At 34.3% G+C, this 17,541-nt stretch overlaps 2 protein-coding genes across 2 annotated transcripts; both read right to left on the bottom strand.

Moving 5' to 3' along the window:
* Positions 1–3,960: 3,960 nt before the first annotated feature.
* LOC132183697 (putative laccase-9) lies at positions 3,961–8,610 on the bottom strand. The gene is made up of 7 exons (XM_059597075.2): positions 8,515–8,610; positions 8,189–8,340; positions 7,096–7,340; positions 6,783–6,908; positions 5,270–5,867; positions 4,425–4,783; positions 3,961–4,188 (listed from the first exon to the last, which is right to left on the bottom strand). The coding sequence occupies exons 1-7, from the start codon at positions 8,608–8,610 to the stop codon at positions 3,986–3,988; spliced, it is 1,779 nt and encodes a 592-aa protein (XP_059453058.2). The 3' UTR covers positions 3,961–3,985.
* Positions 8,611–14,644: 6,034 nt separating this feature from the next.
* Positions 14,645–17,490, bottom strand: LOC132184007 (ras-related protein Rab7-like). Its single transcript, XM_088518586.1, has 4 exons — positions 17,461–17,490; positions 16,821–16,967; positions 14,869–14,949; positions 14,645–14,794 (listed from the first exon to the last, which is right to left on the bottom strand). Exons 1-4 carry the CDS (start codon positions 17,488–17,490, stop codon positions 14,645–14,647), a joined length of 408 nt encoding a protein of 135 aa, XP_088374712.1.
* Between the last annotated feature and the right edge of the window lie 51 nt (positions 17,491–17,541).

Below are 17,541 nucleotides of genomic sequence, written 5' to 3' on the forward strand. Positions count from 1 at the left end.
GTATTTGGCACGTTAAGTTCTAAGAGAAGTTGCTTTTGGAAACATCCTAATTGTGGATAATCTGTTGAAAATGAATATTACTTTTTGTGGATTGCTGCTTAATGTGAAAATCAAGCAGTGAGTCACTTGATCATTTACTACTTCATTGCTCTTATACGAGAGAGTTATGGTTGTTGGTCTTCAATTTATGTTCCTGGGTTATGCCTAATAGAGTGGAGGATTGTTTGCTTGCTAGTGATAGGGGGTAACTCTCAGAGTGTGACCGGCTGGAAGATGGCATTTCTTTGCCTTATGTGGTGCCTATGGAGGGAAAGAAATAATAGGAACTTTAATAATCAAGAGAGGACCTTAGAGGAGCTCAAGTCCTATTTCCTTTTTTTTTTTTTTCCTTCTTTACTTGGATAACTGCTTTTTTAGCTCCATTAGTTATTAGCTTTTCAGAATTCCTTGTTCCCTTTTCTCTTTCTTCTTAGTCGTTCTCTTATATGCTCCTTGTGTATTAGGGTTGCACCCCTCTGCGCTTTTGATATATATATATTTTTTTGATAAATAATATATATTCAAGCAACGCGCAGAGGGGCGCAACCCATGTACACAAGGAGTATACAAGAAACCCCTATTTCGTAGAGAAAGAAGAGCATAAATCTAGAAATTCAGAAAAAGTAGAAGTAGTTGGAATAGGCCAAGCCACTTTCCATGAAAACAACATTTGTAGCACCAACTTCTTCAAATGAATCAATTCTCACTCACAATCGTCAAAGCTTTGAGCATTCCGACATTACTTATAAAAAAAAAAAAATTATGTACAGATCAATGGGTGATGTCAAAAAAAGTTGTTAATTTGTTGTTCAGTTGGAAAGGAAAGTTTGAGAAGCACAGTAGCTGTTTTTTATGCATCCTGTCCCTCTCTCTCACTGTGGGAGAAGATTAACCATGTCAAGCTTTTTATGGTTGAGTTATGATCGTTGTTGTATGATTGGATAGCTATCTTTGGCAGTATTCCCACTTCTTTTCTTGACTCTCTTTTGGGATTTGGATTGTAACTTTTAGTTCAACACTTATCCAAAAAAAAAAAAAAAACTTCTTATAGTTCATCACTCTTTTGTACAATTTTTTTTTTTTAATCTATGAAGAGATAAAAGAAAGTTGACATATATGAAATGTCCCAGTAATAGCACTAAATGTCACTGCTTAAAAAGGTGGGCAAGGAATGATATAGCATTTTACCTTGTCAATGAGATCCATTAAACTACCTTGTGGCACATGCACCCATTTAAGGATGAACATTATTTCATACAGAACTTCTTCCAAACTTCATTTGACAAGGATCAAGGAATCTTTAGACATCTGTTCTCACGCATTAAAAATGTGTTCTTTTGAATCGTATTAAATGATCTATTCTAAATGGAAACTGCAAATTAACTTGCATTTCCCTTTAGATAAAATTTTGCAAGTGAACATGTTATTATTAGTTTTGTCAAACTGCAAATGAAACAGAACAGGACTACTAACTTCAGTTGCTGACTTGTGACTACTATTGATCCATCTGATGGTTGTCACTGTAGCCAATAAGGATGAGGCATGCCTGACCGTCCACCAATTTTGTGCCATATACGTGTAATCCATCTATAGGTTGGGTACCAATTCAAGCATGTTGCATGTCCTTCCACGATTGTTGGATAGTCCTGACTATGACTAACATTTCGTGTCAAAATGACCATCTCTTAGTTAGTTCTGGGTAGAGGTGGTAATTCATATTTGCGTATTGGATTTGATCAACTATAACTCGATTCATTTAATTAGTAAAAGAAGTCAAACTCTGCAATCATAACCCATTAATTTCGTGTTGGATTTGTGTAGGATTTATGGGTCATGTTAAAAATTAACAGTTTTAATTATGGGGTCAAACTATTATAGAATTTGATTTACTACCAATTGGAGCTCACTTCGAATTATTGTTGTTCCTTCTCATATTTTTGTCCTCTTTTTCCCCCTTATAACTTGTCTAAAAGTAGGCTTTGTATGAGGATTTGTAATCAAAATTTCCAATGCGGTCCCAAATCTTCTTTTGTCATTTTGTCTTATAACTATTATTGTCATTATTATTATTTTTTCTTTTAGGATTCATTAATTGTCTTCATAATTGTGCATGGTAGGGCCGAAAACAGGTATAAGTTTGTGGGGAAACAGTGTAACACTGGTCTTGATGAGCAAGAAGGTTTTTAGGTCAATCTGGTGCAAATGAAAATTAGAGTACTCAATTTGTTGGATATGGAAACTACCCATTTATTCTGATTGTAATCTCCTAATAATTTCTTTCCATAATAGTTTGTATTCATTTCCATAATGGTTTCTCTTCTCCAACTCTCTCTTCTTTTGTCGATCTTTACCACCAGTGTATTCCTATAGTTGAGAATTTTCTCTTCTTAAAGAGAAATGATTGGTGCCCATATTTCTCTCATATTCTCCTACAAATTCAATAGATCACCAGTGTATTCCTATAGTTGAGAATTTTCTCTTCTTAAAGAGAAATGATTGGTGCCCATACTCTCCTACAAATTCAATAGATCAATCATTAGATTTGTGGGGTCCACATAAGTCCACAAATGTAATTATTGATTTGTAAGATGAGATGAAAAAAATATTGACACCAACTATTTCTCTAATTATTAGGATTGGTTGTGTTGGAAAACTTCCATGCCAAAATCACTATTTCCATACTTTATTTCCTATGTCGATTCCTTACCTCTAATAATCACCTAATCATATAATGGGTAGTTTAATCGGTTGACGGCCATGCCTCATGAAGCGGTAGTCCCAAGTTCGAATTCCCTTTTCTCCCTTTCTCTCTCATTATGCGGCCGTGTCAAAAATAAATAAATAAAAATTAATCACCTAATCAGTTTAAGATGGTAAGCCTACAAAATGGATGGGAGGTAGCTTCCTCATGTATGCACACTTCCATTATCTTTTCCTATACTCAGCCAATATACCGGTGATTCTGAATACTTCATTTTATTTTGTTTGAGTTATCAAGACGTTGAATATATATATATATCCGCACAAAAGGAGGGGGATTTAAACTAATGACCCCCGCTTCATGATGCATAGTTCTTAGCCGATTAAGCTACCATTTGTGAACTGGAATAGGTTATTGATCAACATGATTTTTAATTTATTTTCTACACAAGTTAAAAACCTTAAGAAGCGAGCTATTAGTTCACGGTGTACCATGCATAAATAAATAGAAGCTTTATATATGTTGAGAAAATTGAATTAAAATAACCATGTTCGGAGATTGATGATATCTTGGTGTCCACCCTCTATTTTTAAATTAAACACAAATAAAATAGTGTGTGTGTGTGTTTTTTAACCTAAAATTCCACTTAATTAATTAATTGAGTTTAATCACTATTTACAACGTGCAAGGTGCTCTGAGTCTCAGAGCATGGAAGTTAGAAATTTAATCACTATATTATGGTTGGTTGGCATTTTAGACTTTTAGTTGCGAGTCTATGAAAGTTAGAAATCCATGTGAATACGTCACACTAACTTTTGCTCAGGGTTTGAAGGGAAGCTGCATAATCTTTGTTGGATTATGTATTAATTGTTGCAGGTCTGACAAGCAGATCAAATAGTAGCCACAGAAGGGTAAATTTTTTCGAGGAAATTTCTCTAATTTAATTTATTAAATTGATATCTATTCAAAATATATATGATTCTCACGTGCATTAGCATGTGAGACAAATATTAGCTTAATCAAATGAATTGAAGGAATTTTTTTTGATCGTATTTAAAGAAAAATGGTAAATTCTAACTACAAGTTTCTTTTCTATCACCTTTCTTAGCATTTAAATAAGTCAGTTGCAGGAGAAATGTGTAGTTTTATAAATCTTGCTCTAATAGAAATTATGATGATAAGTTATTCAACTCATTACAATAAAACTACGATCTTTATAAATAAAACATATCGCTATCCAACTACCTAATTAATCATGTCTACTTTATTTTTATTTGATTTGCCAGCATGTCGGAGCCTAATGGTTGATGAATCGGCCGTACATGGAGGCATGTAAGGAGGGGGCTCTCTGATGCTTGTCTCGGGGGTGTTCCCATTTTTCACTATAAGAACAGTGTCCATACCCCAGCTTAGATGTCGATCCAAATGACAGTGCCATAGCCACACTCCTGCAACAATTTTTCCATTTAGTGCACATGATTAGACAAAATTAAATACATCGAATGGTCAACTCGTTTAGTTAATACCACGAGATAGGTTGTTCGAGCCCTCGCTCGACTGATCCCGAGTACCCAACAAGGATGGGTCACAAAGTGGCCTTCCGTACGTGTGTGTGTATATATACATCGAAGGTTTCACGTCATTAAAAAAGAAATTAAAAGAGAAAGTACTATAAGAAACATACCAGGATTACTTGCTTTGAATCTAATGGCAACCCATCCTTTCTTAGGCAGAGAAACGGTGTTCATCTTAGGAGGATCAACCAAATTGTAGCCTAGTGGGCCAGTCTCATTATCGAAGTTCCCCAAACCCGTCCCGACTACATAGAAGGTATAGCCATGGAGGTGCATTGGATGATCCTCCGATGCATCATACACAGTGGTACCCTGAAAAACTATCTCCACCTCTTCATTATACTCAAGAACCTTCAGCTTGGTCCCTTGGACTGTGTCTGTCGTATAATCTGGTGCAGTATCTGCTGTGAAGTTGAAAAAATCTGGTGGATAGTTCGGAAAATCTGTCGTGTAAATCCCACTTATGTTCCTGCATGCATGTGTATTCAAGCTTTCATTTCCTCATTATTTCAATCCTTTTTTTTTTTTTTTTTTTTTTTGGTTTGAGATTTAAAAATATATAGCAATTTAAAAAGAGAAAAATCTAAAATTAATCTATGTGATTTACCTAATTTGCAATTAACTCTATATGGTATCAAAATGAACTCAAAGGTCCTTAAGGTATGCCAAAAAAAAAAAAAAAAATTTAGTCCTTACAGTCAAATTATGTTCGCTATCTTAAGAGATTCTGATAGCGTGAAACGTTAGAGCCAATAAAATTGTAAGACTTGTTCTATTTAGGTCAGTATCACACTAACGTAATTTGTTAAATTAGTTGACAAAATTTGACTATAGAGACTAAATTATCTTTTTGGCATATTTCATGGACTTTTGAGTTCTTTTTAATACCAAGGGGAGCTAATTATAAATCAGGTAAATCAAAAGGACTAACTTTGATTCGATTTCTATAACGTACCTGTAGTAGGCAAGCAGTACATCTGTGGGGGGGTTAAGCCAACTGACGTTGTTTAAGCTGGCGGCAAGAGTTGTTTCGGTAGCTCCGTCGTACTCGAAAACAGCGTTGTTCATAGAAACTGTTATATACATTCTGGTGGTTATGTTTTTGGGGACATTTATCGGGTGGTCTTGGTCGGCTAAGCTCCGGAGACGGCTCGTGAAGTTCAATGCAGGGCCGAATTCCTCGTATGACGGAAGGTTGGTGGGAAAAATTGGACTTATGGCGGGATCATAGCTGCCGCCGGTGTATTCAAGAATTGCTGTGGCATTTGTTTGGTCGTAGTCTGTGACATCCGCCCGAGCAGTGTCGTACTGTCTGGCTCCCACGTAATAGCGATCGTGAGGAGACTGGTTTGCTGTGACCAAAATGTCCATTGTTTGTCCTGGGGTTATCATTAGAGAACTGGTGACCACGGCTTTGACGTACGATCCATCCATTCCGACCACGGTGAGGTTGTGTTCGGCAATCGCAAAATACAGCTCTGCGTTCATGGCTGCATTCACTAAACGAAGAAGATAGGTCTTCCCATAATCTACTTGCCAACGGTATGTACTTTCTGCAAAACAATAATTTTTTTTCAATTTTTTTTTCTTTTTTTTTTCCAATTAAGAGATAAATTCAAAATTGGTCCTTGTGGTTGGCTTAACTTACGAATCACTGCATGTGGTAAAAAAAATAATTTACAGGTCCATGTAGTTGACCTAAATTACAAACCAGTCATTGTGGTATAAAAAACAATTTATATGTCCTCAAGGTATGCCAAAATAACAGTTTACTCCATGATATCAATTTCCGTTAAGTAAACTAACAAAATTTGTCACTTTGACACGTCATACAAAAAAAAAAAAAAAAAAGCGACACGTACATGTTATTATTAATTTCTTACTTTCATAAATGACAATTATGATTTTTTACATCATTTTACGACACCAGCTAAGATTATACATCAGCCTTTACTCCACGGCATACGGCTACATACAATAAATTAACATAATCTCTTATATCTCTAAAATTTTAGCCCGTCCTTAACCCTCCCTCATCTTCATCTTTGTCCGCCGCTTCACAAAATGCAACCGTCAAATTCTCGCAAAATGCTCACAAATTGTGGCGAGGAAGATGAAAATAAGGGAGAGTTACGCATGAAGTAAAATTTTGGGGATAAAAGAGATTAAGTTAATTTATTATAGCAGTATGACATGACATAGTAAATGATCTTGTTAAGTTACTTAACGGAAATTGATTTTAGGGAGTAAACTATTATTTTAGCCTACCATGAGAACCTATAAATTATTTGTTATACCACATGGAGTGATTTATAATTTAGGCTAACTACAGAGGTCTATAAATTATTTGTTATACCACATAGAATGATTTGTAATTTAGACCGATCACATTGACCGATTTTACATTTATCCCAACAATTAATTATATTCATTGTCACATAACAACCGTATAATTAATATAACTGTACCTTTAGAGCAAGGCAAGAAATCTCCCGGTTGGCCATTGATGATGTAAGAATCTGAGCGAGGAGTGTCGCCGCCGTCTTCCAGGTCCTCAGCAACTTCCTCGTTCACGTCACCCTTATACCAAGATCCTGAAAGTACGAAAAAAGAATTGCATTCAAATGACAAATTAATCAAATAATTTGTAAAATAATTAATTAATAATATATCATGGAATGTTTAGATACGTACAGATCTAGTCTATCTATACATGCATGTAGTTAAATTAAAATTTCTAAAGTTAAATTTTTGAAAACATAGTTTAGAACAAAACATTACCAAGAACGAGAATCTCTTCTCCATCGGGCTGGGGAAAGGGAAAACCAGTTTCCTTATTGGGCATAACAACAATGGCACCATGGACACCAGCTCGTGTCCAATCACTATGGGCATGCCACCAGAGAGTTCCTTCCTCATCGGAAAAACTGATCTCGTAAGTAAAGTTAGATCCTGCCGCTATTGGGCACTGCGTGATGAACTCTGGCCCATCCGACCATGGATTCCTTGGCTGATGCACTCCGTGCCTGTATAGTGTATGGTATAGTATTTGGTAATCACACTCTTAATATTATTATATTATATATTTTATATCTTTTATTATTCCGATATTTAACCTAATAACCTATATATATATATATTTATTTTTTATTTAATTTGTTTGGTGTTATGCTATGCCCCACCCAATCCCACCTACTTTTCGCGGCAAATAAGGTTTGAAAGAAGTGGAATTGCAGTTAGAGCGAAGGGTTATACGACTATCCCACTAAGAGCCAGTGAAAGTGATGCTTGGAAGTTGGAACACAAAACATATTTATTTTGCCCGTTAATACTATACTTGTACGTACAAATATTTGTTAAAGTTAAACCAAACAAATATTCTGCATATTTCCTTCGTTAAAAAACATATTTCTACATATTTTTGTTCTTTGATTGTCATTTTAGTTGCTTGCTAATGGGTCTATATATATGCCCTTTGGATTTGCTTCCGAGAGAATATCTATCAATTTTTTTTGTTTTATTTTAATTTTAATTTCAATTTTTTTGTTTTATTTTTCCCTTGTTCGAACCTATTTTTTAATATTTTTTATTTTTTTCAAGTTGATAACCATTCAAAGTTGACACATCACTAAAAAAAAACTTGGTGACGTGTTATGAAGTAACATGTCACCAATTGGTGACGTATGAAAAAAAACCCAGTACTGTAGACACGTCACTAAATCCCAATTTTTTTGTAGTCGATTCAGAGATCAGAGGAATGAATATTTTTTTCTTACGCACGTTTTATTAAAAGATTGTGTAAAAAAATGAAATAAATATAGTATTTCTCTTATTTATTTAGAGTTGGAGAGAGAGAGAGAGAGAGAGTTATTACCAATGAATAGTTACACCAGAGTCTCCTTGATTATGGACATTTACGTACACAGTATCCCCTTTTGTTACCCGAATCACTGGTCCTGGAAGGCTTCCATTTACGACCAACAAGCTCTTGCTGCTGCACAACCTCGTAAAGTTGGTCTCCTTCAGCTACACATGATACATATAATTGACATCAACCAAAAAAAGTTCAAAAAAATTGGACTGAATATATATATCACACAAGCACGAAGCATTCATATATATACCAAAACAAAAAAGAAACAAGCTAGCTAGCAAAAGCATTAACGGACAGGAAAACGTACGACAGATACTGGTTCTTACAATAAAGTCATGGTAATGGACGGTGGCTTGAGCCAAGACAAGGAACATCCCATGGAGAAGCAGAAGTCCAAGAAAGGCTGAAGGCATTCCCACCATCTCAGCTGAATGTTGATTCTCAGGCGCCCTTTGCCTCACTGAACTTTATCCTGTTATTTATATATGGACTATGGTTAATTAGCAATTTAGGTTGACTGGTTGAATGATTGTTATCAGCTTCTTTTTAATAAAGAAATAATTAAAAAGAAGAAAACAAAACCTTGTCTACCTAACTTACAACCAGCATTCTAGTGCTGTTATATATATATATTCTATTGGGGCATGCAGGACAACCCACACAAATTAAAAGAGAGATTGTAGTTTGTAGATTGTTCGAGATCTGCTCTTCTTGAGATGGTAGATTAATCAATCATAAAATTTAAAAAAGCACGTGTAAATTGTAATATTTATTCACCCCCTTTTTCATGAAATCTTTCTTGTTTATGATATTATTAATTAATAATTACATTTGTCCACTTATTATATTGGATGAGTTTGGTCTACTGATGATCGATGTCTAGGAAATGAGACTTTACCCATTTGAGATATGTTCAAGTTGTGTCCATTAAATACAACATTGCAATTAATTTTCAACCAACAGTCACATCAATCACAGGTTGATAAAGTGTCACTTTTACTGAAAAATGGGTTAATAAAGTATTATTTTTCTAAATTATAAGTTGATAAAGAGTGTATGTTGCTTACTAATTTTACAAGAAATAATTATGCAATATACTATGTTACGAAATTAATGAACTGGTTTTTAATTTTTTTTTTTTTTTCTTGAGTAATGTATCATTGTTATTTCATTTTGCCCCATGAACTACAACGCATTTTCACTTTACTTCTATAAACTACCAACTGTGACACCCGATCCCCATGAACTACTATTTTGTGCCCAAAATCCCATTCCGTCAGTCAAAGGCCCTTTCCGTTAGTCAAAGGCGTTAACTCAGACAGTCAAAGTGACAATGCGTTGTAATTCATGGGGGCAAAGTGACAAATAAACCATCTAAGATACCGCTTTTGACTGACGGAATTGAGGTTTTGGGTATAAAATAGTAGTTTATAGGGTCGGGTGTCACAATTGATAGTTAATGGGGGAAAAAATTCCTAGGCATTGTAGTTCATGGGACAAAATGTAGTTTATAAAAATTCTGACTATATATAAAATGCATCTTCGATCTATATTTCAAGTGAAGTAAAGATCACTTCAAAAAAAAAAAAAAAAAGAGAATCTTTGTCTAGGAAAAAATTGGAGGGTAAAATTGTCTTTTAAAAATTAAAATTACAATTTTGCCCCTATATTTTATAATAAGCTGCATGCGTAATATTTATTTGCTTCAGTTTAATATATATCTGGTGCAACGTGGCGAGGCGTCATGGATGGTTGGAATTTTAGTTGGAGAAACCCACTTGACTCCGTGATGCTGGCTGGCTCTGTGGAGGAAGATTTGGCTCCTCCTCCTCCACACCTACATATTATCTACATTCTCAAGCAGCCGGTTGATTAATTAATTGATTGATCCTGGGAAATCTTAACATTATGTGTCATTTTCATTAACCAGTGAGATAAAAACAATGGTCCCAAACATAAGTACAGCCGGCCAGCTTGTAAATTAATTTAATTAGCATAATCCAAAGATCAAGTTTCTTTACATTTTAATTTACAACACCTTTGAAATTGGACTCTTACAAATCCTCACTTTCTTTGTGTTACACAATTTTCGTTTTAATGGCATTGAGACAATGGATCTCATTAAGGGTCTAAGGGCCTGTTTGAGTGTGTGTTTAACACTTAAAAAGCTCGTTTGAAGAAAAAAGTAACCGTTTGGTAAAAATAATTGAAAGTACTTTTAATGGTCTAAAAAGCCTAAAAATGTCCAAAACGTACTTTTGGCGAAAGCCTAAAAATAAAGCTTTACCAAAAAGCGTTTTTTGACTTAAAAACTCTATTTCTCAGACAAAATCCCAAACATGCTATAATCACTGATCCAAAAATCTTTAATTAGATTGTTGGGTACTAATTTGGGATCATAACATTTTTATCACGTCAAAGATGACCCATTTTATTAACGTTCATCCGAACCGATGGTATGTGATTAGTGATAATTCCTTTTTTTTTTTTTTTTTTAGATGGTATGTGATTAGTGATAGCACAGATGTAACTAACGATTTTTCCTATATTGTTACAAATGATATTAGAGCCACCTAGTAATGTCATGTGGTATTGTTAGCACCACATGACATACACATGTGTTATAGTATTGCAAATAAAGTTCCGTTTGTTTCGACAATTCGACGTAAAATGTTTTATGTCGGAAAATGTTTTTAGCATGTTTGGAATGTATGGAAAATCACAAATTATATATATATATATATATTAAACTTTAAATTACAATAATGTCCCGGCCGAGGTCCTGACAATGTACAAACTAGGTCTCAACAGGGTCCTAGCAGTGTCTCAACCAAGTCTTGGCAAAGTTCGGGCAATGGCTCGACCGAGTGTCAACAGTGTCTTGATTGTGTCCCGGCGATGTCCCGATGGGTGCCGATGAAGTCTTAGCGGGGTCATGGCGAAGCCCCAGCTAAGTTTGTTGATTTGAGAAAGCGATGCTTAAACTCGAAAAATGACTCACGATTTTCAAATATAGAAACCATTTTATGGATATTAAATAAGTTTTTTTTCACTCAAATCGAAAATATTTTTTGTTGACTATTATTTTTTATTCCACCAAACGCCTGAAAATACACAAAATAAAAAAATAATAAATCATTTTATGTCAAAACAAACAAACTGAACAAAGTGTAAATGAAAAGGGTTACGCATTCATATCCATGTATTCCTGATCAGGAATACATATCCAAAAACACGTTACCTTTGGGAATTCACAAAAATCCCAATATTTTTGTAGTGACTACCTTATCTTTCTTTACTCGAAACCGAAAAGCAACACTTATCACCAATGCTCACCACGTCATGCTACTTCCCTTTGGTACACGAAATTGCAACAATAAGATAATAATGTGAGAGAGTCAGAGAGACACTGCATGCCCACTGTGTTCTCCATTAAAGACATTTGACATAAAATAGAAGGAGCGACAAAGAGAGAGAGAGAGAGGGGGGATTAAATCATTTCCTTAAATATGCAAAGATTAATGCATTATCTTTGTTGTAGTTTGCACACAAAGCCTAAAATGGGAGGAGGAAGGCGACCCAACAACAACCACACCATACTTAGTCCTCATCCCTTTTTTTAAGATGGTAGGTACGTTTTCAAGAAGCACCCGCATTTGCTTTTTCTTGTACACGTTTTCAAATGGTAAAAGCTACGTATAATTACGCATTAATGGACTCGAGAGTTAATTAAAACAAACAACAAAAGTCGATGGGGACAACATGACCATTTGGAAGCTCAACCACCACTCATGTTCTATGAGGATCCAGCTTTCATGCTGTTAAAATATTAATAGGTACATTATTATGAGCGAAGGCCACGTGCTGCAATAGGTATTTTACCTAGTGAAAAATTACAACTCTTTATATTGCTTTTTTACTACACACTCAAATAAATTTTCTATTCTATTCTCTACTTGCTTTAAAATATTATTTCTCATTCATTTTTTATTATATTATTGCCAACACTTAATTAAAAGGAAAAATAAACATATATATAGAAATTATTCTTAAAAACAAAAATAAACACATATGAAGAACATTCATTTCACATACAAGTACTAATTTTTAAAATTAATAACATAAATAAATATATTGGGGTGAAGAAACTTTTTCTTATAAGGTAAGGACCAGCTCTAGCTCTTTCTCATTCACAATGGTAACAGTTTGAGAGTGGAGAGAGCTCAAACCCATCACACTGCAATAGAAGAAGATAAAGGAGAGAGATAGAGAGAAGGGAGGGAAGAACAAAAAGAAGGGAAAGAGGAAATAGAAAATAGATGAGGATAGAGAAATAATTTGTGTGAAAGAGAAAAAATAAATGTTGTTGGCTTGAAAGATGTGTTGAGGAAGAGGAAGAAGCTAGAAGAAGAAGAAATGGTTTTGAGTGAAAATGAGGAGAATACCGAAACAATAAACAAAAAAAAAAGTAATAGTTGAAAATAATATTTTATTCATTTAGTGTGCTATAATGAATAGTACCAAAGTGAATAGCAATTTGGTGCTATTCACTGTAACAGTTAAGGTATTTTAGCTAATGTAAAGCTATTCTGTTAGGAGCTAAAAAAAGAAAAAAAAAAAAAAAAAAACTAAATATAGTTAATATCTCTCTTTTAGCTAAGCTAGCTGTTGGAGTTGCTCTTAAATAAAAAAGCCAAATAAAAATTGCAAGTGGGAGAAATTCTGATGGCACTATATATATATATATGATTCTCGTTCTCAAAACTTCACTATTTTTTCTCTTTCAAACTAGGAGGATTGGCATTTCGCCAAGATGTGATCCTCCCCGGAGCCATTCTCCTTGACAATTGACCCCTGACAACTCATTTAACTATTCTGAAGCCTTTTGACTCCATATTTTTGGGTGGATCTCCAAAAATAAGAAAGATCTCCTTGCATTTAGTAGTTCTTATGAATCTAATTCAATGAAATTACGTCCAACAAAATGGAACAAGCTTGCCGTAGTGAAACAACTGGGCAGCTGAAGAAATGAAATGACACAACCATCATCACTCAATAATAGCCACAACGAGTAGCTACACCCAAAAATTAAGATTAACAGTTTCACGCCCAGGAGCAGGACTTGATAACTACAAAATGGAGCATTCATTTCCTAATCTATGCTTAGAACAACTCGCGGTAAACCAATCCAAGGAATACAGTGCATACAAAAAAAAAAAAAAAAAATGGTATGAATCAAAAGGACCACAAAAAAACGAAGCCGCAATCAAAACCAGGTCAGCACGCACAACCACCCCTGGGCTCAGCCTCCGAAACAGCCTCTGGTATGCCCTTGGAAATATCTGCAATTTAAAATAGGTCAACGAATGCATTTCATGGTCTGCTCCAAAATCTGAATAATATTAGAATATAACACCAAAAGCAGAAATAAGTGCAGAACATATTCAGTGATATCTGTGAGGGAGGGTTCACATTTCACAGAAATTATAAAAAGAAAAAATAAAAGCCGATGCTTTGTTGCACTACAATACATTAACTGGTACAACAGAACAGAGGAGAAGATGGATCCCACAAATGCTCCAATCTACTAATGCAATGGCTGATAAATTAGCATATATACCATGTAATAAACACAATTGCTGAACAACCCAAGTAGTTCCTGAATATTTTCAGCTATCAATCACTTGAACACAAATTCAAATCATCTAACACAACTTTAGAGATACAAATAACAAACATTAAGTTTGGCAGACACAAACCACAATGTCTTATCCCCACATTTTAACATGACGAATATAAGAAGAGAAAAACATTAATTAAAGGAAATTGAAAATGCTACCCTATGGCTATGGTATTATTAAATGCAAATCCAAATTTAGGACCCTGAGACAGCTTCAAAGCATAAGAAAAGGCAATGCAAATGATGGAGATGTTTTGGGTTTGCCTCGCAAAAAACCAAGGTATTGTTGGCAAACAATAGGTGGTTGGTAGATCTTATGAAAGACGATGGGTAGTTAAAGCATAAAATCTTTAATTTGTTTAATTAAATTATCTTAATTCTCATTTTGAATACATGAAATCTGATGTGGCACAGGTTTTAAGTTCGGAGGGTATTTTTATCAGGACCCCACCCTTGATGTAGCACAAGTGATCCTTAGAGGCACTCAGAGTGTAATGATCTTTCAATGTGAAGATCTCATATTCCTTGCCCTCAATTTTCACCTCTATAATTGCTCATAATTGTACCTAAAAAGATCATGTCCTTGTTAGACTGATGTAGAAGTTCCAATAAACTCATGTTTTTCTCAAAACTTCTGACTGTCATAACATCAAAATGTTACCAGTACAGTATATCTTCCATGGGATTCTTCAAACCTATAACTGTTTGATACATTAAAACATTAAGATATTATGCAAAACTAATCCAAAAAAAAGTTATCAACCCTTAAAATAAACTTACATGTCCTGTTCACGCTCGCTAGCTAGAGCAGTCTTGGCAATACAGAAGAATGCAGCATCAACATTATAATCCTCTTTGGCTGATGTCTCGAAGTAAGGAATGTTGCCTTTTGAAGCACACCACTCCTTTGCTTTCTTCTCAGAAACCTGGAAAGACGATACTTAGGCCACCATGTAAGGAACAAAGAAACATAGATAGCACTGTAACTGTATATCCTCACCACTCGACTATTCCCACCATCGACATCAATCTTGTTTCCAAGCAATATAAATGGAAACGTCCTTGGGTCAGGTGGGTTTTCCTGGGACAACAATGAAAGTGGAAACCATGTCAACATTCAAAAAGAAAAGATATATAAGCATCTTTTGAAAAACTAAAGCCACAAGTCATAGCCTAATTCTTTTTTGTATTTTTATAAGTGAACGATATTCATTAAAAATCATAGGGTGCACTCAAGTACACAGAAAATATACAATAGAAACACCTATCCAAAAAAAGAAAAGAGGTCAAAAAAGTCATGAAAACTAGAAATATGATCATAGACTTGCAAATTATACAAATTATAGAAGTGCAAATAATCAACTCCAAAAATGCAATCAACTAATGTTGGAATGGCTGTCAACTTGCATGATGGAACCGATATATCTATTCTAGCTAACCACTACAAAGCATGTGGTTTGTATTTAAAGATGGTGGAAGAATAAAAAATGTGAAACAAACATATTCATGCAACACTTCAATGTCTAAAGCCTGGAATTTTTTTTAAATAATAATAATAAAAGAAAAGAAAAGGCAAGTGAAAACGCGGGGGGGGGGGGGAGGGGGGGGAGGAAGCATCCATGGCATTGCTTCAATGAATAAAAGCATCATCTTCCTTAGCTTTCAAAACTCACAAACCAAATGAAATTTTTTAACTTAGAATTTGGCAATCTACTGTGCATGCTTGGATGAAAGTTTTAAATGTAAACCACCCCCCCCACCCCATTTTTCTTCAAAACCAGGGTAGGGGCTTGAGGCCCATGGATTCCAATGAGACAGAGTTAAACTGAATTTGAAATGAAGAAATCAATCACTCTCTAAAGTATAAAATGCAAAAATGGAAGAATCCTGGTGCAAAAGAAGAAATTAAGTAATCAAGAAGTGTCATGATGACGTGAGGTGAAAGATCCTGCTGAGAAATGTATAGCTAAAATTCAAAAGAATGAGACATTTGAAATCCAATGAAACTAATTACCATTTCGAAAAGGAAGCTAAAATGTCTGAAATTTTCAGTTTCCAATGTCATTGCCTAAACCTCTCTAACAAATGACTCATTACTACATATGTTATGTCAACCTCATTTCCACAAATGTTGTTGAGTCTAAAAGATTTGTGGCAGCGACATATACATTATAGAAAACATTACACACTAGCATGCATGCAAGCTCTACTAAAGTATATGTAAAGATTGAACATTGATATGGTCTAATCACATGTTTACAAATATGTTAAAGCACAATATATAATCATGTATAACATAATTGATCTTAATGTGTCAGTTAACCAACAAGTATTACAATATAATTTTAATAAATAAAATACACCTGCAATTGAGACAATATTACATTCTTTTTTATGAGTAAAGTGTAAGCGTGCAGCTCGTCTATCTTCCAAAGACAATAAGACTAGGAGCGGAACTGCGATTGCAACAGCAGCTAAATCTAAAAAGCTATGGTCTCTCTTTCTATCCCTCTCAAACATTTTTGCCTGAACCAGTTGCTATGAGAGACTAGAAAATAAACTAAGTGAAGCAAGCATTACAAGCCAAAGTAACATTTAACTAACAGTTTTTCTTACATTATTATTAAGTGAATGCTGCCACTAAAAAAATTTCAGATTCTTCAGGACATTCTAATTCCTCAAATGATAACTAATAGTCTGAAACACGGCAATCAATTTAGGGGTGCCTTATGCTTTTTATAATATTTCTCTGTTTATCTATATTTAAAAAATAAAAAAAAAATAAAAAAGTAAAAGTCTGAAACACGGCAATCAATTTAAACGAGAGCCTAACCATTTTTTAAATAATATATTTTAGGAAATAAAATTGAATAACATAAAAAAGATAAATTGGTAGCTAGCAAATCATTCAGAGCGACAATGAATTAAAGAATCAAGTACGGCATCAAGAACCTGTTTAAGAAACTCCTCGTGCCAGTTGTCAAGAGTATCAAAAGATTTCATCACGTTAACATCATAAACTAGAACACAGCAATCTGCCCCTCTATAAAATGCAACTCCAAGACTTTGAAACCGTTCTTGCCCAGCTGTGTCCCATATCTACCAACGTGAACCCACACCTTATTAGCATGGAATGTACATCATGGTCTCACTTTTTAATTGTTTTTTGAAACTTATATTTGATTTTTTTATTAATGATAAAAATGGAGTTATTAAAAGTTATATGAATGCAATGTTTATAAAATTGAGATTAATCTACTTTTTAAAATAATGATTTTTAGATGAGTTAGTGCTACACATACTCCTACTTATCCACACTCATTTTTCCACATCCATAACTGGTTTTCAAAATCATCATTACATTAAAATTCAATAAAATATAGTTTAGTTGGAATTAAACCTGCTAAGATTGAGACACAACAAATTAAAAATTTCTTCTAAATTTTATATATTTTTATAAAATCAAAACCTAAATTAGTTTACCACAAATGGCAAGCCGTGTGTGTAGATTGCCAAGTCAGCTCGTTTGCCAAAAAAGCAACGACAACGTGGCGCTGTTGTGTCCAGGCATGAATGATGACGGGAGCTTAGCCATCCCACACAAATTTGCAATAGCGCCCATTTCTTCGTTAATAAAATAATGCTATTTACATATTTTTATTAATTTAACACA

Source organism: Corylus avellana, chromosome 7 (genome assembly GCF_965113065.1).
Source record: "Corylus avellana chromosome 7, dhCorAvel1.hap1.2, whole genome shotgun sequence".
Lineage (NCBI taxonomy): Eukaryota > Viridiplantae > Streptophyta > Magnoliopsida > Fagales > Betulaceae > Corylus > Corylus avellana.

What these genes read in the sequence shown, in the direction of transcription:
- LOC132184007 (XM_088518586.1), bottom strand. Translation starts at nt 17,490, where the DNA reads ATGGGCGCTATTGCAAATTTGTGTGGGATG. An exon ending in TTGCAAATTTGTGTGGGATG is followed by an intron (nt 16,968 to 17,460) that starts GCTAAGCTCCCG and finishes TCACGTTGGTAG; the next exon opens with ATATGGGACACAGCTGGGCA. An exon ending in ATGGTGGGAATAGTCGAGTG is followed by an intron (nt 14,795 to 14,868) that starts GTGAGGATATAC and finishes TCGTCTTTCCAG; the next exon opens with GTTTCTGAGAAGAAAGCAAA.
- LOC132183697 (XM_059597075.2), bottom strand. Translation starts at nt 8,610, where the DNA reads ATGGTGGGAATGCCTTCAGCCTTTCTTGGACTTCTGCTTCTCCATGGG. An exon ending in AGAAGAGATTCTCGTTCTTG is followed by an intron (nt 6,909 to 7,095) that starts GTAATGTTTTGT and finishes TCGTACTTTCAG; the next exon opens with GATCTTGGTATAAGGGTGAC. An exon ending in TTTCTTGCCTTGCTCTAAAG is followed by an intron (nt 5,868 to 6,782) that starts GTACAGTTATAT and finishes ATTGTTTTGCAG; the next exon opens with AAAGTACATACCGTTGGCAA.